At 36.8% G+C, this 25,918-nt stretch overlaps 1 protein-coding gene across 4 annotated transcripts in view; it reads left to right on the plus strand.

Annotated features, from left to right (window-relative positions):
* The window catches only part of CNKSR2 (connector enhancer of kinase suppressor of Ras 2), a 211,849-nt gene that overhangs the window by 125,996 nt on the left and 59,935 nt on the right, over positions 1 to 25,918 (plus strand). For 2 of the 4 annotated variants that reach the window (XM_061988583.1, XM_061988585.1), the window contains 3 exons: positions 3,041 to 3,252; positions 6,964 to 7,053; positions 8,516 to 8,730. In XM_061988583.1, coding sequence (XP_061844567.1) covers positions 3,041 to 3,252; positions 6,964 to 7,053; positions 8,516 to 8,730 — 517 coding nt within the window. The remainder of the gene's footprint in view (positions 1 to 3,040; positions 3,253 to 6,963; positions 7,054 to 8,515; positions 8,731 to 25,918) is intronic. The other 2 variants (XM_061988584.1, XM_061988586.1) reach the window with 1 other exon arrangement.

Genomic DNA, 25,918 nt, shown 5'->3' on the forward strand with positions numbered 1-25,918 from the left:
TAATAAATAATCAAAATGCATTTCTTAAATCATGATGATAATGCAGTAGTTTGGACCAACTCCGATTAAAACTTGCAATACATATCAGTACAAGCTGTAATCTTATGAAGAGATTAAGCTTTGTATATTTGATTTTTTTTTTGTATCAGTTTAATCCTAATGGACTATACTTCATTTCATAAACCTATCACATAGTGTACAGTGTTTCTGAATAGTCTATTCTGGCATTTCTTTGGGGTTTTTTGGTCCATGATTCACTATATTTAAGCACGTCTTTATTTCTAGTATTGTCAAACTGTTTCAGCATCTGTTTCTCAGCTTGTTGTTGCTGTTCCAAGGCAAGAAAAACAACCAAACAAACCTTCCTTCTGTTACTGGAATAGAGTAAAAGACTTGATATTGTGATATAAATTGTAAAACCCAGAAGCCCTGCAACTAGGTAACAGTACCCACAAATAGTAGAGCTGCTGACATAGTCACACACAGATGACATGAGGAAGAGACACCAACAATTGTTCAGTTGTTTACTGATTGCTTAGAAGTCCTGGTCATATGTTAGTGCCTACCCAAATTTCTCAGGTAGCTTTTTGGGGTTGGGAATTGAAGCCCTCGACTCCAGAGGGCTGTGGCAAAGGGTGTTTGGCTGGTGTCTCTGCACTCTCCAGGCTTACAGTAAGATCCCTCCACCTCAGGCTGCCTTCTATTTTGTGGCAGCTTCCTTGTGCCAGCCCCTGATGGTAGCTGCAGCACCGATTAGCGTCTGGCTGTTTTATGTCAGTTTCCATCATGTTTTCTCCCTGGGTTCCCCTAGAGGGACTGCAGATGAGTCCCAATGCGGCTGCACCAGCCCCCCTCTCTAACCCAACACCATCCCTGCTCTGGGAATGCAGCCCGCCAAATAAAGCATATGGTCACTGAGGCTTTGTGGTGCTGTCCTGTCACATCCAAGGCAGGATGGACCCTTCTCATCCTCCATAGGATCCCACGAGAAGGCTCTTCTTCATTCTGAGATGGAGTCTTGGTGCCGAGGCAAGTATGGGTCAGCACACTGGCCAACTTGGACTCACATGATGGTCTAAAGGTACAGAAACACTCAAAGGGGGGCATAAGGCCCCAGCTGCTGTCTTGGCTGCCTCCTATGCATTTTGCTACCCAAAAGCTAATGTCTGATTAGGTCTTTTACAGCCACCTCCAGACACGGTCCTATCAGCAGATTTACCGTGCCCTGCTCCATCCAGCACAAGGAGAGGACTCCTGTCCCAAGCACAGTTTGTTCCCTTGCTTGATACCTCTGAGGTGTTTGCATTTTTAGAGAATGAGGCAGGGGAGCAGAAGGGGAAAAAGCAATCACCTGGGGATCTGTACACAAATGGCAAAGTACATGGCTTGCAATGCATTTCTGCCCTGGGATAACAGCTCATGATCAGATGCTATACACCCTATTTTTTAGTGCATGGATGTACTTATACAACTTTTAGGCCTGAATTGATTGCCACACTATGTCAAATGTCTGTATGTCATTGGTCCCTGGCTCATCTTGCCCTGAGGTTAGTTTGTAAGGAATCATGTTGAATTTGTCCATGCTTGCCACATAGCCATGCCTTAAAACTCTCTGATGTATTTAAAAATACTATCTGATATATTTTAAAAAGCCCTGGCACAGTCTGCCCAGGGAGGCTGAGGAGTCTCCTTCTCTTGAGGTTTTCAAAACCTGCCCGGATGCTTTCCTGGAATCAGTTCTCAGGCCAATCTTGTTCAACATCTTCATCAACGACCTGGATGAGGAGACAGAGTGTACCCTCAGCAAGTTGGCTGATGACACCAAACTGGGAGGACAGGCTGATTCACTAGAACGCTGTGCTGCCATTCAGCAGGATCTCAGATGGCTTGAGAGTTGGTCAGAGAGGATCCTCATGAGGTTCAACAAGGGCAAGTGCAGAGTCCTGCATCTCGGGAGGAACAACCCCATGCACCAGTACAGGCTGGGGATTGACCTGCTGGAGAGCAGCTCTGCAGAGAGAGACTTGGGAGTCATGGTCGATTATAAACTGAACATAAGCCAGAAATGTGGCCTTGTGGCCAAGAAGGCCAATGGCATCCTGGGATGTATCAAGAAGAGTGTGGCCAGCAGGTCAAGGGAGGTTCTGCTCCCCCTCTACTCTGCCCTGGTGAGGCCTCATCTGGAGTGTCCAGTTCTGGGCTCCTCAGCTTGAGGGACAGGGAACTTCTGGGGAGAGTCCAGTGCAGGGCAACCAAGATGATTAGGGGACTGGAGCACCTTCCTTATGAGAAAAGGTGGTGGGAACTGGGGCTGTTTAGTCTAGAGAAGAGGAGACTGGGGGTGGAGGGGGGAATCTCATTAATATTTACTAATTTTTCTTATTAAATATTTACAAAATATTTATGAATGGTGGGTGTCAGGAGGTTGGGGCATTTCTTTTTTTCTGTTGTATCTATTGACAGGACAAGGGGTAATGGGATGAAGCTGGAACATAAAAAGTTCCATTTAAACATAAAAAAACCCCTGTTTTACTGTGAGGGTGAGGGACCCCTGACACAGGCTGTCCAGGGGGGGTGTGGAGTTTCCTTCCTTGGAGGTCTTCAGGACCTGCCTGGCACATTCCTGTGTGATCTAATCTAGGTGGATCTGCTTTGTCAGTGGAATTGGACTAGATGATCTCTACAGGTCCCTTCCAGTCCCTGCCTTTGTGTGATTCTGTGATAAAAAGTCAAAAGCATTTCTCTGCTCTAAATCACAAAATGCTGGCGAGATTCCAAAACACGATCAGCTTTCTTCCTGTGATTCTTTTCAGGAGAAGCCAATAGGATGTTTTCACTCTGTAAAAGAATTCAATAAGCAGAGATAACTAGCAGATACATGCATACATAAACATATATGATGTGTGATCCTAGTATTATTCAATTACATATTTCCTGCTTGCATGAAATATTGACATATTCCCATGTTTATTGAATTATTCACAGTAAGAAAATAAAATCAATGTCCAAATATATTAAAAACCTCTTTTGTTTACTGAAGGGATGAAAAAGGAAACCTCCCATGTGATGATGTTGGCAGACATATAGTGGGCAAGCCAGTTCATACAGGATCCGAGTCCCCAAATTCATTTCTTGACCAGGAATATCGGAAACGCTTTAATGTGGTTGAAGAAGATGCAGTTTTATACTGCTATGAATATGAGAAAGGAAGAACAAGTGGTCCTGGAAGGAGAGAGAGCACACCAACATATGGTATGGCATTATTCTAATAAGGATAATCACCATTTGTTTATTTTAGGATTTTTGTGCATCTGCTTTTGTTTTTAAGCAAGAAAATATTTGTGGTGACTATTGGCTATGCTAAGAATTCTGTGCTACTCTGGTCTGATTGCAACCTAAGGGCTTATTCTGTGTAAGAAAAAATTGCTTACGATGATAGGGAGGGTAAGTCCATTTTTATGTTGACGATTTTTCTGAATATAAGTTCTGTAATTTTGTAATCAGATAATTTTCCAGATTAGGCTTCAGTATCAATTTTTTTAAAAAAACACCTCACAAACTGGAAAAAGCCCATGTCTTTCACGTAAAAATACAAGATGGAATTGTTCTCCCAGTGTAAGGACAAGGCTTGCACAGGTTTAGGAATTCACTGTTAGAAAAATTGGCCCAGTTATTTCAGATTTATCGAAAGGTGACATGCTACCTTCATGCTGTACAGCTCTCCAGTAAAACTTGGATTTTGACTTAATTAAGCTGAGAACTTGGAAACAATTTCTCATGAGAGTTTTTCTCCTTAAACCTGTGATTCCATTTGAATCTATTGGAACTCTTCCTTGAGTTAGTATTGTCATTTGTTTCAGCTTTGGACTGGGAAAATTGGTTTTCTTTTACCACACATAGAATTGTGCAGTCATGGAGTTGTTAAGATGAACAATAAAATTAGGATAGAATCTCATGTTTAAAAAAGATATTTTATCTACTGTGGTATTAACTGAGCACACTATCGAATATTTTTTCACCCTATTTGCTATGTTATTTCAGTTTTTGAACTGAGCACAAGCTGTATGTTGGAGTTCCAACATCTTATCCTTTTGAAAAGAAGATAGATTTAATTTATGGGGAAGCATAGATTTAGTATATCATCGAGCCAAGCTCCAAAATCACCTGGGAACCTTGATGTAAATTGAACTTGAGCTGTGTAAAGTAAACTCAAGACCTAGAATAGTGTGCTTGCACAATGTTAAAGAATGCATTTTCATAAAACGGACTCATGTACAACCACACAGTCCTGCTGCAAAATCCTTGGTATCTTTTTGATTTTGAACTGTTATCAGGTGTTTCCTAACCATGTCCATGATATGAAAAATAAGTGGTAAGTTTGCAAAGTGGATATATCAATTTTATTACTCCAATAATTCAACTATTAAAACTGTTAAATGTGGTCAGTTCCATTGACAGTGATGTACATTGTTTTACAGATGTTAAATTTTAATACTAGAGTGATCTAGAGTGAAGAATAACACATTTTTTTCTTCAAGACTGATGAATCTATTATTTCATCACAGTTTTTTTAGCCTTTCTTTCTGTTTGCAGAAAGGATTATAAATACACGGATCAAAGACTGCATTGAAAACCCATCATTATTTAACTCCTTTGTTATACAGCCTTTCAGTTTTCATCTGACTTATTTTTTTTCAAGAATTTACACCATCAAGTCCATTTTTATTTAAGTATATTTTCTAAAAGTATTACCATTTCAGCATGAAATTCCAAAGTTTCCCACATGGCATTCATTAGCATATGATTGGTGATTAGGGGTGACCTTAGGATTTCACAGAAATCCGAAAAATAAAAATAACACTCTTCTGGTTTATGGTGACCCATTAAAGAAGGTCAGATAGAGTTCCAAGGCCTAGAGAAATAATTGGTTTCAACTTGTACTTGTCATTAATTATGTAGTATTGTTAATTTTTTAAAAAATTATTTCATAGTCTTCCTTCCTGACAGGCTAATAGAGCCCTCCATAATTTCTTTATTGGAATCCTTTGACATTTTTTGACAATGTTAAAATGATTTCACTTTCACGCTCTTGCTGGCTTCCAGCTGTGGTATAATTGTTGCTAATTTGCCTCAGAAAGCTTCTGTTCACAACCCAAGGAAGAAATTTTGTCACTGCGGTCAGTGGGAAAACAGATTCAGGGAATTCATGAGGATTAAAAAGGAATTGATTAGCAGAGATAGCAAGGAAATTGCAGTTTTGCTGCCAAATGCAAAAAAATTAAAAACCCATGCACTTCAAACAGGTAGAGATTTTGTAGAAATTTTGCTATGGCTGTAGCTTTTAATAAGAATCAGACTTTACGTTATTTTATAGCTTTTATAACTTTTTAAGTGTGCAGGTCCTTTAAAAAACATACTGTGAGTTCAGCCTCGCAAAGAAAAGAAAGTGTTACTGCTAGAAAAAGTAACCACTGACAGTTGCTTCCGATCGAGTGAACATGAGCCAAATACATCCCCACTCAGGAAATTGCTTTTTAATTGTGTGCTTTAAATCTCACAGACTTCAATCAGACTTAAAAAATATGTCCATAAATAGTAAAATAAATGATAAATAACAAGTTAAATATGTATGTTGTATTTCCTGAGCAATGATGCATTTGTGACCTGATGCTGTGGTCTGTAGAGAACATAAACTGTTTTTTGTCACTGTAGAGAACATAAACTCTTTTTTGTCATTTTTTGGCCTTTTTTTTTTTTTTTAAAAAGACAATACAACCTTTTCCATTATGCTGCCTTCATGGTTTTGGTGTACTTCCCGTGGACCCTGTGCTTCAATAGGTAGCTAGACATGTTCAAATATGTGTTTTCATTTAAAACACATCTTTCTTTTTCAGTGTACTGTGGATTTAACTTAAAAAATATGGAATAGGATCTAACTGCTTTATGTAGGGTTTTCTACTAAAATAATTAACAGGACTTCTGAAGTTTTTACTTTAAGCTCTGCTATTTTTAAAACAAATTATTTTCCCAATTTTTTGTTTTGTGACCAGTAGCCTGATTCAAAAAAGAGGGAGAGCTGATCTTGTTGTGAAAACATTTTGTTTTCAGTCTGTTTTCAGTCATATTGTGCCATATACAATGCTATTCTAGATATGAATTGTTATTTTAAAAAAAACTTTACTACTACATTTTGTTTCAATATACTATTTAACTTGCTAAAACCTTCACTACTAAGCAACCCCTCTAAGTTGCATAGCACACTTTCACTGAATTTCCAACACTATTTGTGGGATCTTTAAGGAGAAGTGGCAGCTCACAGCATTTTTTAAATCAACTCAGCAGCTTCTGAATCAAAATTTAAAAGATATAATAGTCTTCAGCTTTTCTGCCTCGTTCTGTCTGGAATCAAAGTGAATTTACCAATAGTAATGTACTTTTATTTCTGGGGATGAAATGCTATAAAAGAAATTACATGTAGAGTTTTTCTGCTTCCTTTCTTACTCAGTCACTGATGGAACTTTAAAGCCATGAGCAAAGATGCTATCTGAGAAGGTGCTTTAGTGATGGAGGCACACTTCTGTTACCAACAATTCACATATGCTTTAAAAAAGTTCTCTCCATGCGTGTGCCAGGGTCTTCCAGAATAATAAGTAGATATTATTCAGTGAAAGGTAATCCAAATGCTTTTGTCAGTTTCAAACATCAGTGCACTGATGAATTTTTAGGGCAGGGGATTTACTTTCTAAACTTAAAAAAAATATATTAAATACTTAGTTTCCTTCTTGTCTGTTAAAGAAAATAGAACCCCTATCTTAACCTCTTGTTCAGAGTCAGTACTGGATCCTCTTTCATAAGCAACCCTGCAGAATAGCAGCTTAGCACATAATTTGTTCTTTCTTCTAAAGAATGTTAGTTTAATGCTGCCTTATGGTGCATGATCTCAATTTTTTCCTCTGTTTCCAGGGAAACTAAGACCTATTTCTATGCCTGTAGAATATAACTGGGTGGGGGATTATGAAGACCCCAATAAAATAAAAAGAGATAGTAGGAGAGGTAAGTGATCTGAACACTTATCTTGTACAAGGCATTACAGGTTTTATCACGCTTCAAGCTATATCTTTCAATGTCATTTTGCTGCTCGCTTGATACATACTTTTGTGAACCTGTTATGGGTTCTTTCATTATGTATACTTAGTTTTTTGCAGAGCTTCTATTAGGGTTGAGGAAGTTGCTCAGCCAGGCAAGAGAAAATCATGACTGTGAAGCCCTGCACTTTGACTTAACTTTACACTGGCATTAATTTTATAATACTAGAGGAAAAATGTATGTTTGTTACTGATAAATATTGCTATGCTTAAATCAGAATTATGTATCACATTTTTCTATCTTCGTGAGTTCTTTTTGGATGGAAAATGTTCTAACCTCTGAGATGGCAATTATCACCCAGGAAAAGGAATTTATAGTAATCATAGGTATTTCCATAAAAACATTAACTAAATATTCAGAAGGGATCCAAAAAATGAAACACTGTTGGGAATTACTGAGAAAAGAATACAAGGCAAATTAAGGAGCATTCTTTGCTGCTGTTTAAGTTCTTACTTGTGCTAGGTGTGTGTGCAGTTCTGGTCTCTTCATCTCTTAAGAAAAATACAGTAGAATTGAAGGTTTAGGAGACAACAAAAATGATCAGATGTACAGAGTGGCTTCCAAACCAGGGTCAGTTCAGTAGGCTGGCCATCACCAGCTTATGAGAATTTAAGGGGGGCATAATAAAGGCTTAGAAAATCTTGTGTAGAATGAAGTAAGGAAATAGGTATATCACTGCTTTTTTTCTGAAACGAGACACAAAAGACAACAAATGGCAAACATTGAGGGCTGATTAAAAAGAAAAAGAGCTGTCTCCTCTTACAGTTTGTGTTCAAGCTAAGGAACCTCTTGCCACAGGAGGCTGTGGATACGTAAAGTTCACATTAATACAAGGAAAGACCAGACAAGTTTGTGAAAGACAAAGCTGCTGAGGCTTCCTAAATTCATAAACATTGCTTTTGACTCAGGATGTCCCTGATCTACAAGATGGTAAACGCTACAAGAGTATCCTGGGAAAGTATGGATGAAACAGTGAACGATCTCAAGTGAATGTTCAGAATAAATTACTTTTAATGTGTAACGCCACAGTCATTTGTATTCATTAGGATCTTGTTTAGAAAAGAAAAAATTACAGATATGATCATAAGTGTATCATTGCTCATTTTAAAAAAATCTCGAAAATTTATTTTCTTTCACATTCTATTAATTTGATTGTCAAAGATAACTGAAAATTGCACGAATCATTAATTTTACCTGAAAAAAAATAGTTTCCTTCTTATACTCAGATCAAAGAAGAAGATTTTTAATGAAATAATCCTGAAGAGTTAAAATTGACAGTAGATCTTAGAAAGAATATGTATTTTAGAAGCAGGTTTAACATACGTACAACAATTCACAATAAATTTTTTCATTGCTTTTCTTTCAACAGAAAATTCATTGCTTCGCTATATGAGCAATGAGAAAATAGGTCAAGAAGACTATATGTTTCAAAGGAATAGCAAAAAAGATACTGGGAAAAAGTCCAAAAAGAAAGGAGACAAGAGTAGCAGTCCAAGTCATTACTCACTGTTGCCTAGTTTACAAATGGACTCGTTGAGACAAGAAGTCATGGGCACACCTGGACCAGAAACTACTTTGTACCACGTGAGTAAAAACATTACCAAAAGCTATTGCTCTGTGCTTGTGATGGGAGGCTGTCATGTTTTCATTGTTGTGTTGAAACCTTTTTTGGAGTATTCTTCAGACAATAGCTAGATCTCAAATAAATTATTTAGACAAATGTGGAATGGACATCAGAATTTTATCTCCTGTAACTAGATGTCATGTTTGAAATATAGTGTGGTACCTCTGTCTTGACTTGCTACTGATGGAAAGGGAAAAGGCTGGAAACATTTTTTCCAGCATCTATGTCACTACAGTATGCTAAGTCTCAACAGTCAACCCCCACAGGTACTTGAAAGGCCTGATAATGACAGGAAAACTTCTGGGAGGCTTTTGTTTTTCCTTTGAGGTAAGGGGAGCCCTAATGTGTGTAAATTTTTAATATATAGCTCTAAATAACTAAAGTAAAGGAAGAGATTCTATTGAATAGGATATAAAAGGAAAATTACGGTAACTTGTTAGTTTTTAAATGTGTCAAGAAAATGGAGTTAGAAGATCACAACATACTTTAGATATAATATCACATTCACTTCATAAAAGTATTTACATTTTAGTTCTCAATAAAAGATGTCACCGTGAAGGAATGTACACACAGTAATTGTATAGCAAAGGGATAGAAAGAATTGAAATTATCTCTGTATTCTATCGAAGAGTATATAATTTATATTGACAGTATCTAAGGGAGATGGCAGTGTGGGCTTGTCAGGAAGTTGGTTGTGAGAAACTGACAGGTGGCGCCTCACTGAACCATTAAGAGGCAAGGAACTTGGTTTCCTGTTGCAAAGCATCACTGCAGATAATGAAATTAAAATTGATGTAGATTAATTGAAAGTAACAGAGCCTTTACATTCTTTTACACCATTTGAATGCCACTGGCTTCTAAAATTCCTTAGTGTGCTGCAGTGTATATGTGAGTCTGATAACTTTCACAGAAGATTTAATTTAAGTATTAAAAGTAAGCAGTTGTGGTGCACTTTAATTAAAACAGTTCCCCAGGTTTGAGGAGTGCTATTCTCTTTCTTTTTCATTTGTAGTAATTTAGTTATAATGATAACTGTTTTTTCTAACATTATTATTTCCAACGTTAGTTAAAATCTGATAGTGGGGAGATTTCCATTTGGAAGGGCAGACTGATATATAGTGTTTCCTGAATACATAGAGCTGAGAAGATTCCAAGTGTCCCCAGACTATACTCTTTGTAATGTCTGCAGTCTTTCCTACAAAGAACTTAATCAGTGCAAGAAACCTCAAAACCAAATATTTACAGAACAATATCAAAAAGTTATTTGTGTACCAAGAAGACTTTCCACTCTGTAGAGTGGTAAATTTGCAACACTTTTCATGTATTGAGAGAATGTTCATCTCAATGACATTTCTTCATTAGTATATGTTAAATTCCTGCATGTGTGCAGTGAGAAAACCTTTTCTTTTTTTAATATATCATCTTTGTCTTTTCCTCTGTATCTCATTATGTCTAATTTTCAAACCGTGTACAAAAATAAACGATGTACCCAGGAACTGGGAGCTTCTTAAGCAGTCTGGTTTGGAAGTTTATGGGCAACAGCAAGCATAGAATTGACAACCATCATTTTTCTTGTACTTTGGATACTTACCCAAAAAAAACACCTTAACTGTTAACACCACAAATTCAACCAGCACTGTGTAGTACTTCTAGATTTAAAGGCCTTTTTTTATCAAATTTTATCTCCCAATGTAGGAATTTGCAGGTTTGACTCTGTAGACTTCTCTTGCTTAAAAGAAACAGAACTAATAACCTGGATTAGTCATCAGAGAGTGACTTTCACCATTCCCATACTCCATTCAGCCCCTCATATTTAATCCTGGAGTGTCCTAGCCATCATTCCTAATGTATGTATGCCAGAACAGGACATAAATTTCCAGGAGCTGGATAGAAAGGTAATATAGCCTTTCTGTTCTGGTTCACTACCTCTCTATATGTATTTAAAGAACTATTTAGCCATATTAGCCATAGACTTGGAGTGGGAGTATATTTAATTAATTGCTCTCGGGTTTATTTTTTCTATAATGTCACTTTTCCAAATCACTGATTTGCAAGACTGGTCAGATTAATTTATATCTTGCATTCTTTGTTAAAAATATACCATTGTGTATGGTTGGCCATGCTGGAACATAAAAATTCTTGGGTATGCTTGATGAATAATTTATGTCTCTGAAGCAACCCTAAGTATGAAATACCAGAGAGTAAGGGCTCTGAGGCCCCTGTGATTCCCAAGTCCATAAAATGGATTGTTGAAACTCCAGAAATCTTAGGTCTGCTGAGGAATGGAGCTACCAAACCCCTTCTTTTAAAATTATCTTTCTAATATATACATTCTGTGAAATAGTAAAAGCTGCACACATTTGATTTGTTGGTGGTTTTTTTTTTTGTTTTCCCATTTTTCTGAATTCCTTCGAACATAAAATAGGCTGCTCACTCAGTACTCAGTTCTCATGTCATTCACTGGTCTCTGATTCTGTGTAACCTTTATTCAGTGATTTTTTAATTCTCTTTTGAGTCATTAATAGAAAAGTTAAATAATTTTGGACTAAGGATGCATCCAACTATTTAATGATTAATTCTTCTTACAATTCCAAATGTCTTTCCTTTTGAATTTTTCAGCCATTACATGTGCACATTGTTTACTTCTTTACTGTGGAGGTTTACTGCAGAAAAGCAGCTTTTACAATTACTCAGACTTCAACTCCTTGCTTCTACTGCTTTTATACATAGCTCTATAGAAAAGAAAAGTCTTTGATGACAAAACTACACTGATGAATTGAATTACCAGGGCAGAAACAGTATGGTTTTTTGCTAGAAACGAAGTAAATGGTATTAAAAAATTACCATGGTAATTCAGAAGTGCGTGGTTGTTGTTTGTTTGCTAAAAGATGTTTTGAAAACTGACAGCATTCAAGTTGCTAAAGTATGAAGCAATAACAAGAATGTCAAATTCTAGCATTTTCTTGACTGTCAGTATATTAAATCTGCATAAAATCACTGGTTTTAATAATTTTTTTATATCATTGACCTGCCATCACAATAAAAAACTATGTGGCCAAGAGAGCATTTCAGTTATGCCCTTGAAAAGTGAACATTATTTACCTCTGTACACCAAACATAACTGATGTGATAGCTAATACAATAGAAAAAGAAAACCTAATTTGTATTATGTCTGTGAAGTAATCATCTCATGTATCTGCTAAGGATATTTTTTTAATCCTCACATAGGAAATGTCTTCTCCACTTTGCTTTGTTTTGTTTTCTGTTCCAGAAAATATTTCCAACCTAGGCTGATTTCTTGCCAAGTTGTTGTTTTTGCATGCTGTTTTTCTTCCTCAGTATTGCAAAAGAAATACCAACACAGATCGTTAATGTTTTTATTAAGCCAAGGCAAACTGTTCAAGCTGATGCTAATGTAGTGAGCAAGCAGGTGTTCAATATGATCTATTACTGTAGATATAAAATCGTGCAGTTAAAATTGTCTTGAACCTTTGGGGCACAAGAGATGAAAGCTCTGACACATAATTATGGATTTTTAAGTTCATTATGTTACTCTGTATAGGAATTTCCTTGGAACGTTGTCTTTTATTTTTATTGCAGGGAGATAATATGGTGATTTAGGAGGGAGATAGTGTCATGAGTTTGAAGAAGCTCCTCAACAAGCTAATAATAATCTACTCCTATCTGAATCAGTACAACTTTCCATTAGTCTAGAAACAGCATTGCTATGGGAAGAAAAGTTTGCAGCCTATTGTATATACAGGGAGTTGAACAAGAAAAAGTAAGCTTGCATACCAAGTGTTTCCAAACTTATACCAATAAACTTACATTATTGACCCGTTCCTTCTCCCTTCCTGCCTGCTATCCATTTGCCTTTTCCAGGTGTATGCTCACTTGTTCTTATGTAGGTAGCAGTACCTAGTGACTTGTTTGTCATAAGAAGAGTGATTAAAAAGTAACAGCTGATTACCAGCCTATTTAAGATTGATTGATTAATTGCAATAGTTTTCTTGGTCATTTTAATTGTATGTGAAAATAAAGTTAGTGTGGTAGCAAGATGTACGACTCTAAGTTCATACATCTAGAACAGGTGGCTCAGGATTAGATGTAGGAATGAAGCTAAGGATTGTTCCATAGGGATTTTACTGAATCTTCATGTGTAGATGTATACACGTGCACTGTCTTTAATGTTCTAGTTTTAGTTTAAATAAGGGAGGAATAAAATGTAGTCAGTTTTGCTGCAATTTCAATGAAGTTAGTGCACCTCTGGCAAACATTTTTTTTTTTATCTTGAACGATGTGTAATTATCCAGTGAGCACACTGAGGCAACAGCAATGGAGGATTTGGTTAGGGCTACAACTTCAACAGTCTCTCTCTGCCCCTCCTTGTGAGGTTGCCATACTGGTTGTGCTCAGTGGGTTTGCTCAGTGGAGATGGTGAGTCTGCATCAGTCTGGATATGCAAAGTTCAATTGTTTGCTACAGTGATTGTGTCAAACATTTGGGGCACTATATTTTTTGGGTATCTAAATTTTAGTGAAAATTCCTGAACTGAATATGCATGTATTTATGAAACTTTTCAGTACTAAGTATCTAGCATTTAAGAAAGTGCGTAATATATGTATATTAGCTTCCAAAACAATCTGTGCACAAGCTACCCATTAATTTGTTGCAAAGGTCTTCTGAATAGAAATGGCCTATAAAAAGAATCATATACTGGAAAACTATTTATAAAAAAACCCAACCAAAACCCCGCCACTGAAAAACTATCAATTTATTATAATTGTAAGCATAACAACATTTTAAGAATTTGGTGATTTTTTTTTTTATATTAGGCATTTATAATTAAGCAAAAATGAGTTTCTAGAGAAAAAAAAATGAAAATCAAATGCACAGATTTTAAGTAGGTGTCTGAAATCTAGAATGTCATTGTACCATTGCAACAGATGGAGTTGGTACATTTTCTTCTTCAAAATGTTTAAAGTCCAACTATAGCAGTATTTAAATATCAAGGCTCCCTTTTCCTTTCCTCCTCACTGTGTTCACAATTATTGATAGTTAGACTTGTAATTACAATAGAATAAAAGCCTAGCAGTTGATATCAAAGTCCAGTTTAACCTAACTGCATAGTGAAAAATATTTTCCATTAAGTATTTCCATAATTTTTGTTAACATTTGGATTAGTATTGCTTCTTTTTAATGGTCTTTAATCTCAATTTAAATACTTTTATTATAATAATACAGAAGCTTGCAGAATGATTAGACTTACAAACATCAATCATCAGCAAAGGAAACTTTTGAACTCCTTGTAAGAAATATTTGATTTAACAATCTATGCTTAAGTTAAGAAGTGGCATTTTTATATTCCCAAATAAGAAACTGGATTTCAAATAACAGTCTATCTATTACCATAGTAAGAAAGGATTAAAAAGCTCATTTCTATGGTGATTTGTTGCAAATTAGCACTTTACAGTCAAAATGTAATTGTGCTTGCACTAGCTTACACTGTAGAGGTATGAAAACACTGAAAGTAGCACATATGCTGTTGAAATTTCACAACGAAAAAAAAACCCCTCATTTCTCACAATGTCTAGCCTTTTCAAAAATAGTGCTATCAGACTCCCAAGTGAGCTCCCAGGTACCTCAGTACAACATGTCTAGTAGTCTGAACTGCTATGATGCTCTAGGTTCTTCTCAAGTACTTATATGTGTGTGAAGGTTCAACATAACTTGTCTGTGGTTGAAACTAAACACTGGGATATCCCTCTCTGGAGATGTTTGGAGTGTTTGAGACATTTACACTCCTTTCTTCTATAGGTTACACTGGTCACCTTAGTTTTTGTAGCCTTATGGGGATGCAGCAGAGGACTTTGGCCTGCAACTCCATGTACATTTTCCCATCAATAAGCATATAATAACAAGGAAATAAGACTGTGGCAATATCTAGGTCCACATGTGTGGAAGTGGAAGGAGTTCACCATTCTGCAGTAGAAAAAGCTGAATAGGTTATAGAATAATCTGCTTTGTAGTTCTTTTTAAAGAATCAAAGTGTAATCAGAGGCAAATGTGCTGGTGAAATGTTTCATATAATGCAATGCAAAGTAGAATACCCAGTTATATTATGAAAACATTGTGAAAATCTAGCTTGTATCCATTTGTCTTGTCAGCTTCCTCTAGTAGATTAAGTATAGAATGGCCTTTTCCTGTGAAAGATAACAGGAAAGAACAAAAATTGAAACATTCAATAAGGGGAAGATGGGTAAAAGGAAGAAACATAATTGAAAATTCTTGTCTAGTTCTTTTATGAGTCTGGAATAACATCATGTCCCACAGCTACAATCATCCTATGGATTGGCATATGTTGGATTTCTTTCAATTGGAAACTCACAGTTTTATGTACCTGGTTCAGACAGAAGAGCAGCATCTCTCACATTCTTGAGCTAGAATAGTGAGTGATTCCAGCCCATGTCCAGCTTCTTCACTCCAAAAACAAACCTTCTGAATGATACTATATATATTCCTTCAAATGTAGCACTTTATAAACAAGAACAAAAAAAGTGATAAAAATAGTAGTTCTGTCATTAAAATCAGCATAGGATCTTCATCTAGGCCATAAGTGAACTGTGTGGCATATAAACCAAAAAAAAACCATGGTGAAATAGTTAACCAATTAGCAAATACGTCTTATCCCATCAGGTACTTGTGACAATTGGAAGTTATAGGAATACTCCATAAGATAGTTGTGCCAAAACATAAATCTAGATACTCCATCTGGATTTGGTAAAAATCTGGTCCAAAATAAATCTTTTACATTTCTGAGAGGAAAGACAAGAGAGAAACAGCATATAAATTCCTTACTAATGGAAGAGCATTGTACTATTTTTAGACCAGGCAATCAACACAGAAGAATAGAGAGGCCTCCTGGGTCTAGTCCTCTGCTATTGCAGTTAATCACCTTCATTTAATCCTGTTCATATGTGTATTGAACTCCACATTCAATACACATGACGTGGTATGAATTGCTGTGGCTAATGACGGGACCAGTAGAAGGTGGTAAACTGGATAAATGGGTGGTCAGTTGTCATCGGTCCAAGGAATATGCTGGACAGAGGAGAAGAATATATTCTAATAATATTATAATTAGCCTGCCAAACTCCTAGTGATTTTGCTACAGAAAAAAATCCAAACGCTTCAGAAATCAGCATAAAGTGCATAAGATAATAGGATAGTTCAGTCTGGGAAGGACCTTAGGTGGTTTCTACTCTGATATTTGGCTCAAAGCAGGGACAGCTCTGAAGTCAGACCAGGCATCTCAGGGCTTTGGCCAGCTGGGTGTCCTGAGCCAGGCTGAACGATTTTGCAGCCAACCTCCTGTGCTGCTTGGCTGTCATCATGGCAAAAAAAAGTTGGAGGTGAGTCATAAAACAGATTTCAGCAATAGCTGAAAGGATAGCAACTTGATCAGATTTAAGGCATGGTTTCTATTGTTTTGTTGCTGTTTAGCTAAAGTCATGATGCAAAAGTGCCTCAGTAATCTCACATCTGGTTTGCCAGTTCTAGATTCTCAGTACTTTGGGCTCAAGACTGAAGAGAGTGAAGGTACATATGCAGCTTTTATATTTGGGTTCCAATTAAGCATACATCATGTGAAATCGTAATATTTTATCTCCTCGGGAGGGAGTGCTAAGTTCTTTTAATTATATGAAATAATACAGAATAGAATGGTTTAGGTTGGAAGAGACCTTAAAGATCATCTAGTTAAAACTCCTCTGCCATGGGCAGGGCCACCTTCCACTAGACCAGGTTGCTGAAAGTCCCATTGAACCTAGCCTTGAATTCTTCCAGGGATGGGATATCCACAGCTTCTCTGGGCAACCTCTTCCAGTGCTTCACCACCTTCTTCTTTACATCTAATCTAAATCTACCCTCTTTCAGTTTGAAGCCATCCTCCCTTATCCTATCACTACAGACCACTGTAAAAAGATCCCTCTCTAGCTTTCTTGTAGGTCTCCTTTAGGTATTGGGAGGCTGCTCTGAAGTCTCCCTTGAACCTTCTCTTCTTCAGGGTAAACTATCTCAGCTCTCTCAGCTGGTCTTCACAGGAGAGATGCTTCAGCCCGCTGATCATCTTTGTGGCCCTTCTCTGGACTCACTCCGATAACTCCATGTCCTTCTTATATTGGAGGCCCCAGAGCTGGATGCAGTACTCCAAGTGTGTCTCACAAGATCTTTTGATCTACTGGCCACACTTCCTTTGATGCAGCTCAGGATACAATTGGCTTTCTGGGGTATGAACACACATTGCTAGTTCATATTCAGTTTTTCATCAACCAACACCCCCAAGTCCTTCTCCGCAGGACTGCTCACAATCCAGTCTCCATCCAGCCTGGATTTGTACTTGGGATTGCCCTGACCCCTCTGCAGGACCTTGCACTTGACCTCGTTGAACCTCCTGAGGTCTGTCCAGGTCTCTCTGATGGCATCCCTTCCCTCCAGCCCCTCAGCCGCACTGCACAGCTCCGTGCTGTCGGCAAATTGCCGAAGGCACTTCCATCTCACTGACTGACTGTTGCTGACAGAGGTGTGAAACAGTCCATATCTACATTGTTCATGAGGAATATTGTTCCTGTCATAGATGTAAGAATACTTTCATATCTGTATTGCTTCTTCTTGAAAGAAGCAGTTAATACCATGAATTTTCTCCTATTGGAGAAACAATTGACAAAATGAAATTTGAGTGTATTGAATGTGGGACCTTTTACATCTATTTTTATATACTTTGTCATTTTTATTGAAATACAGAGTTAACTATTACAGCAAAGCAAAATACTCCCAAGATAAGGTAAGATTGTTGAAGCACAAAATGGGTTTTATGAGAAAAACTTTTGGTTTAAACTTTCACTATTATCTTCTTTCACATCTGACCATGAAGGAAAAAATGGCCTGTTATAATTTCTTTCCATGTCAAAGCTGGGAAGGTATTTAAAATTGAGAGAGTTAATGTAAAGGTCATCTATTCCAGTTCTGCTAGCCTAGATTTATTCCTTGCTGCATATGATATAATGCTCTGAAAGTGTAATTTTGCATTGTCAAGAGATGTAGATCTACAGACTAATAAATCTCCCAGCTCGGAACATTTCCTAATTTCCTCTCATATCCCCATTCTGTATTTTCTCTGTTATCTATTTCAAGTAGTCATTCCTGGTTGTATCCTGCTTTTATTACATGATAGGGGACTTTGTAGATATTAACATTGTTTGTACACCAGTAATCTACATTACCTGTAGCTGGTACAATCACAATAGCACAGTTGAGAGATTTTTCTTTAGTGTAGAGTGATTTAGTCCCTCTGTTATTCCTCCTTGATAAAGAAGAGTTTAGGCACAGCATATTGTAGCAGAGTAGTATATGTCAGGCATTGAACAGAGGAGACTCAGAGTTACCACTGCAGTCTATGATCGGGAGCATCACATCTATAAGAACTTAGATCTAGGTCCTGACTTCTCAAAATGGCTCCTTTCTGTACTCCTGCACAAGCAAAGGGAGGTATCAAGGCTATGAAATGGGTGAGCCAAGGACAGTAGCTGGCATGCATCATGAAATTCGGCATTCTAAAATATTTGTACTGCATGGTGAAAGTGTTGTTTGAATTAAGGGAGCAGAGAGGCCTGTTTCAGAGTACCATTTTGTCAAAATGCTTTGACAAGCAGCATAATTGTTTCTGAACAAGTGATTTTTCAGAGTAGTGGTTTTAACTTCACAGGAGTCTCTGCCCCATTCATCTGTAATGCTTACACAATGGTGGCCCCTTGAGCCTACTGCTGACACATAATGTGGGAGACTATGATTGCCCCTGGGAGGAAAATGGCTCTTTGCATCAATGTGGCTCCTGAACAGAAGCTATTTTATTAGGTGTTCTATTTAACTGGAAAGAAGTGCTTGTTACTTAGTGCCTGATCTCTGAGTCAGCCAGTCCATCTCTGCTACCATGCTGTGGAGGAAAAGAAAACCTCATTTTTCATATAGAGATAACTGCATTTTGTCCATTTCTCAAGTGTATGCCTTTGCTTTCAGATTAACCCAAGCAGATAATATTTCATACTACAGAGTTCTGACTTTAAAATCAAGTGTAAAACTAATTTGGTCAACTGGTTTGTACCCATAAGGTCACAATAGCCAACACAGAATTTAAAAGACTTAATAGTATTTTTCCTCACCTTCTGGCAAGTCCTCTTTCATCTTATGCTTAGAGGAGGTTTTACTGAACTCCAGAAAGTAATGTGACTTTCATTGTGGAATGAACTGTTGTTTTTCTACCTTAATTCATAGGTACAATGGAAATGTTTGGTATGAATATTAACAAAATGTATAATGGCTGAGGTACAAACACTCTTTCCCTCTTTTCCCCATGAAAACTTCTTTTCTATTCAAGATCCTCTCTCTAGTTATAGTCAAGAGCTACCTGAATTCAGCTCTCATATATATAACTATTACTTCAGCTATTGCTGCAAGCTATTCCTGGTAGCATGGTGCAACAATAAAGAGGCACAAAGTACTGCTTCCTGGAAGTATTTTAGTCCTGAAAGGTACAAATGGCAAGAAATCTCCAAGCCTTGGAAAATATTATAAGGACATGTTCTTAACAATAATGTAACCAGTAGATAAGATTTTCTCCTGATGAGTAGTACTACTTGAGAAGATTTGAGTCTATATGTTTTATCTTCTAGAGATGAGCAAGGAAAGCATTTTGGTGTCTGTAATTTTCTGTGCATCTCCTGTGTTTAAGACTACTTCTGATTTCCTGTTTCACTAAAGTCTTTGTAAACTCCCTAGCTACAGAAAAGTACAATTTTCTGTTGTATTGATTTGTCACCAGAAAAATTCTATATTTTTCAGAGTTAGAGTGGGATTTCTGTTCTTTCACTGAAAGAATATTATGCCCTAGTGTTAACAGAGGATACTTTTGCAGAAGTTTACATTCCTTAAAGCAAAAATCTGTTTTCTTAGTTCTTCCCTCATTCATTACAGAGCACCTACATCCCTTGCACTTTCCTCTGTCACACAGACTGAGCAATATGAAAGACATAATGCTGAGAGACACAATCAAAAGTGTTGCTAGCTGCACCTACAGAAGGAGCTGTGTATGGAGTCTTTTCATTGTAAGCAAGCACCTAGGTGTTGTAGGGGAGCATGGGACCCTTATTTTAAGCTAATGATTTTTCATCTAGGAAGACTAAAGACCTGATGCAAGATTTTGTTAATGCCCTGGGGTTGAATTCTGTGGTGTTTTACAGTAGATTTTTCTCCCCAGAAAGTCCTGGATCAGTTTTATGCTGTGCTGTAGACTGCCTGTCTTAATCTAACATAGATTACTTGCAGAACAAGTTTCTCAAACCTACTGGGATAGTCTTATTGTTTTAAAGTTTAGATAACTTTCCTTTCCTGTGAATAAGACAGAAAGTTTCTAAGCAAACCCAGATTTTTTTCATGGAGGAAATTGCATCATTTGAAAGAGATTGGTTTGACTGACTGATATCTGATGGAGGGGCAACACAACATGGCACAACCAATCCACGAGGATTCTGGAGTGCATATGGGTGACTCATCTCAGTGACACTTTGTGAAAGGAGAAGGTACAATGGACATAGATTGAAATACAGGAAATTCTATGTGAATATAACTACTTCACTACTGTAAAGAAGATTTAACTGGAGCAGGTTGTCAGAGGAGTTTATGGAGTCTCCATCTTTGGAGATATTAAAAACCAAACTGGACATGGCCCTGAGGAACCTGTTCTAGCTGGCCCTCCTCTGAGCAACAAGGTTAGGTAAGCCAGTCTCCAGTGATACTTTCCCGCCTCGGCCATTTTGTGCTTCTCTGACCATTCTCTTCAGTAAGAGATGAAATTTGTAATGGCTGTGAGCTAGAAATCAAAATAAAGGGTTAAATAATATTTGTAATGGATGATAATTAAGTTTCTTTTCCCTTCTTAAGTAGATGCACTTGAAACATACACAGTGATGAAACAACTGATACATCTTGGAATTTTGCCATTAAAGAATAAATAGTTTTTGAACCCTCTCTTTCTCTCTTAAATTACTTACTGTCAATAAAAGCAGTGTGGGAAGTACCGAGATGCCATGTTTCAGAGTAGATGTAGAGCAGAAGAATGATCTCAGAATAAATTATTCTAATGAACAGCACTTGTCTAGTTTAACTTTTTAATCCTCATTTGCTTCAGGCAGCTATGACAGTGCTGCAGTCCTTGTTCTGTCAGTTGAAAAGACAGTGGGGGAATACAAGAACTCTCATTTAAATTTGGTGTTGTCCAGAAGTTTTACTGCTTCAGTATATCAATTAGAGTCCTGTGGCTTAATGGCTGAGAAGGAGAATCTTTCCCTGGTGATGGAAAGCAGGGCCACTATATATTATTTTCCCTGTATGGCCTGAAGATGTTAAAAACATTTTAGTTTTTCTAAGTTTTGCATGCATTATGCTAAAAATTTCGAATATAAAATTTACACTAGCTTGTGCAACTGAAAATTTGCATCCAGCTACTGCAACATTTGCCACAGAGCTCCCCCTCAAATTACAAGAAAAAGTTTAGGGATGTGAGCATAGCTAAGAATACCTGAACAGAAAAGCTGCACTTGCTATCACAGTTCGGAAAATTCCAATTCTTCTTGGATAAGAAGCTATAGGAAAAGTTGTATGGAAAGATTTAACATCTTTGATATTATCATTCTCTACTATGTAATAAGGAGAGCATCCTCATGGATAATGTTGCCATTGCCTACAACAGAGACAGATAGAAAGTTGGCAGCTTCAAGGTCTTCAGATACAGTTTTTGATATAAAAAGCTCTTAGCATGTTTCTCCTAAGATGTATAATGTTTCTTTATCCTTGTGGTCACTAACAAAATGCATACTTTTACAATTGATGGTCAGAGCTCCAAAAAGACAGGAATCCAGTTAAAACCGTGACTATGCATGGTAGATGACATAGCCATGTACTGTAGATGTGCTTGCTAGAAGCCTTCTATAAAGAGACTGAGGAGAAAAGAGGGAATAGGAACAGGGTCGTTGGTTGTCAGGTAAATGTAGAGATAACTGCTGCTTTGCCAACTTTTGCAAATACACATTCATTGGGCCTTAGTGTTGAAATACTTTTTTGCAGCTCTGAAAAAGCAAAACTAAGGGAAGCGGAGGAGGAATATAGCATGGAGGATAACATACGAAGCCATGATTTCTCGGATACGTTCTTCCAGTGACTGTTAATATATGTGTGCCTCTCACAGCCCATTTGACACAACCAGTGATTCATGCTTCCCTCTGTGTGTGGAACTTGCCATTTAAAAGGGAAATAGGCACTGGATATTTAGTATAATGATTCTGCCTTACTTGTTTGTACTACAAAAACACACATTTAGAAGTCTGTTTGTATATAATGTTCATACTGTGTTTTGGTATTAAATGTCTTAGCTAGAATCTTAGTGAATACTGTCCTTTTAAACCTAGGTATGGTATTTCTATTATAGAACGGGCTCAAGAGCAGAAAGCACTACACAGGGAGAGAAGTATTTGTTACCAAAGAACCAAAAGATCAAGATTTGGCTTTTGGAAGGCAACACTGAAGCTTTCAGGGTGTTGTTAATCAACTGTGGCATCCTTTGTCTGTAAATCACTTTTCATTCCTACTCATCTTGAATTTATTAATTACTCACATATAATGACTATTTTAATATTGGTCTGTAACTTTAGTGCAGGAAATATTTCTATTTTCATAAATTCACAGTTGTGCTTTTTATCTCACATGGACCATCCCATTTACTGTATTTGCATTTACTCTATCCAGAGTTAAGTCCAAAGTCTAAGCTTTTAGAAGGTAAACTAGAGCTTAAAAATACTTTATTTGCTACTTAGTGTTACTTGGTACTGGTTTGGGGCAACTAAAAATTTGTAGCCACAGATAAATTAGGGAGTGTTTAATGTATGAGAACTTAAAAATCCAGTAGATTAAAAAGGAGCAATTATTCAGAAACAAAATCTAAGAAGAGAGAATATAGTAGGATTTGGAGAAAGAGTTCATGACTACAGGAACGAGAATATTTCCTGAAACACTCTGCATGACCTGAAAAATCTACATGAGTTTTTTTGCAGCTATTCATTCTGTTAGCAGTGTCTGAACACTGGTCAATACACAAAACTAATCAAAGCAGTGAAGTCTTTGCCTTCCTAAGGAGGATCATAACTTAGAGCAGATTCTTTCCTTATCCCACTTTTTAGGACGTTACCTTTTAAGTGTAGTTCCACCAATAGGACGTTACCTTTTAAGTGAGTTCCACCAATAGATGCTTCATTTGACCCTTAGCCCTGGTAACTGATTCTTTCAGAGCATCAAGTCATTCTCTGTTATGCCAGTAAAGTTCCGCGTGCCCCAGCTTCAGCTTTTGTTCCAAAAACAGGGCTTTGTAGATGCCCTATGTGGACTCGGCGAGCTTCAAGATCTAGTTGACTATAAACAGTAATCTTTCTGCTTATTTTGAGGGCTAAACATAATAACAGGTCAATACCTGATCCTGCTGTTAACAAAACAGTTATCTGATGTGAACAAAGTTCTGCTGATTGGCAGGAAGTTTCAAACTTTCTGAGCTGCCCGAGGTCTTCTCTCATCATATCTTTGGAACATAGTCCTTGAAAACTGTATTTTTCTGCAAATATCTCTGAAAATAATTAATACTGTCTATCATTAGCTCTTACTGGAGACTAAACAAGATGATTAACAAAAAAGATTTTGGCAAATCCTCTGTTGGGAGTACCCTTAAGCACAGGTTGTTAATAATGACAGCTAATGTGACAATGTAATATAAATAGCCTTGCATTTCTGCCCCTTTTAACTCGTCCTTTAGCTTTGAAATTTTGGATATCCACACATCAAGTGCATGTACATGTGGTGTATCAAAACTGTGAACACAGAACATTGCCAATCTTCTCAAAGCATTGAGTGTGAGAGATCAGTCAAATAATTGGCAGAACCAGCTTTTTTTTTTTTCCCAGATATTGGCTTTTCCATCTGCAGCACAGAGTTACAGTAATCAGAAATGTTCCAAGCTATTCTGCTGAAACTAGAGAAAGTTATCTTACAGTGACAGAGGGGAACTGTCTGACTGTAAATAGTTCCTTAGTGTCTAAACTTGCAGCTTGAGAAAAATTGGATTTGACTTGAGCTCACAAAAAACCTATAAAGATACCTGCTATTTTCCTTCCCAATCAGGCTGAGCTCAAATTCAGGTAAAAGAATTGGAGATTATTGTTTCTTCAACCTGGTGCTCTCTTCTTGCTTTCCAAAAATAAGTGAGTGGAAAATCTCTGAAGAAAAGTGAACAAACAAATAAGAACTTGAAAGAGGATTTTAGGAGCTGTCAAATTTAGTACTAATTGCTATGGCAAATCCAGATCTTCAGTGAAGCTTCGGTAATGCTCTTTTTTTTTGTAGACCTACAAGTTCGATAAAAATTAAGCAATTCATTCTATTCATGTTAGGAATTCATATTAAAATGGATCTATATTTTGGACATGGATGTCATATCCTGGTCACATGTGGAATTTATGTTAGATCTTAGAGAAGTTCTTGTATAATACTACTTTGACCTCAATTTTGTAGACTTCCACCACAGGCTCTTGAAGTTTGACAAAATAACCAGTCCTCACAAATCAGTAGTTTTGATAATCTATCTACTTATCTTAAACTTTTATTTGAGGTATGAAATGGAATAAAAAATTTCTATCTTTTATCCCAAGTTCTATCAAATATCCATCTCTCCTGATAGCAGTTTCACACCAGTGTAATGTTGATATTGTAAGATCAGTTAATATTAAGTTTCCTATTTGGCGTGAAATGAATAAATTCATTGAAACTTAAATAATTTAACACTTTTATTTAAATACATTTTTCCAAATAGAGAACTATCAAATTACTACTAAGTAGTTCAGAATAAATACTCACATGTTCAGGCTTCTGCATGTTAATGACTAACTTTCAATCTTGCTTCCCTTCTGAGCAAATATACAGAAGGCATGGTGTTAATTAAGAATGCTTTATCCAAAGAACTGAAAGCAGACAGAAACATGGATAGCTCCTGAGGATAAGATAAAAACCTGATAATCTCATTTCTTGGAAGTATTGTGCTGTATGTATGAATATGCTGATGCATGATTGTATGGATGCAAATATTATTGATTATACCATCTGTATCTAAATGTTTTCTTGCTAAAGGAACAAATACAGTTATAGGTCATTGGTGACCTCTTTTGTTAGTGTGAGCCTCCAACTGCAATTGTGTAGCTGTACTACTCTATTATAATCCTAAAAACATACCCTAGGGCAGACTGCTATTTACAGCCGTGCAGTCTTTTAATGAGCTTTCAGAACTCTGTCAATTATTTTGAGAAGTGTTAAAGTAAATAAAACCCACATATCAAGTTTGATAATGAACAGTTGCAAAAGAAGGGAACTGCTATGGCTCTTCCATGCACAATGAAATCTCCATTGAGTCTTGGAGTCTTGGAAATCTCCATTGACCTAAGCCCTCAGAAAGGTAGGGCTAGAGGTAGGCCAGCACCTCTGTAAAAAACAAACAAAAAACAAACCAGAAACACAGCAAAAATCTTTCTCCGAAATGATGTTTTGTTCCTCTTGAAATAAACATTCTTTGGAGGTTGCTGATAGCAAAAGCAGACAAATATACCCCTAAAATATTTGTTTGGTATTCTACTTAGAGGTGCATTTTCAAGGGGCCTTAGTTTAGTTATATTATTAAATACAACAAGTTCAAACATCACATGTTACAGGAGAAAATTATTGCATTGAGAAAACTAGGTCTCAAGGTATTCAAGGGAGATTTGATATTTGTTAAACATCAAATGACACCTTGCTTTTGGATTTTCTTCAGGAGTGACAATTTCTGTTTGGGTTAAGGTATTCATCTATTTCATCATTTCAGTGGCAGTCTTGTTTCCACTTTATTGTTTTGAATTACTAACGACTTCCTTTAATATAGAATGCTGTTTTCTATGCTTGCTCTCAGAAATAGTAAGAGCAATGAATTCTTGGGAACTGGGAGAAAATGTATGTGAAAGCAGTTTCTCA

This window comes from Colius striatus, chromosome 1 (assembly GCF_028858725.1).
Source record: "Colius striatus isolate bColStr4 chromosome 1, bColStr4.1.hap1, whole genome shotgun sequence".
Lineage (NCBI taxonomy): Eukaryota > Metazoa > Chordata > Aves > Coliiformes > Coliidae > Colius > Colius striatus.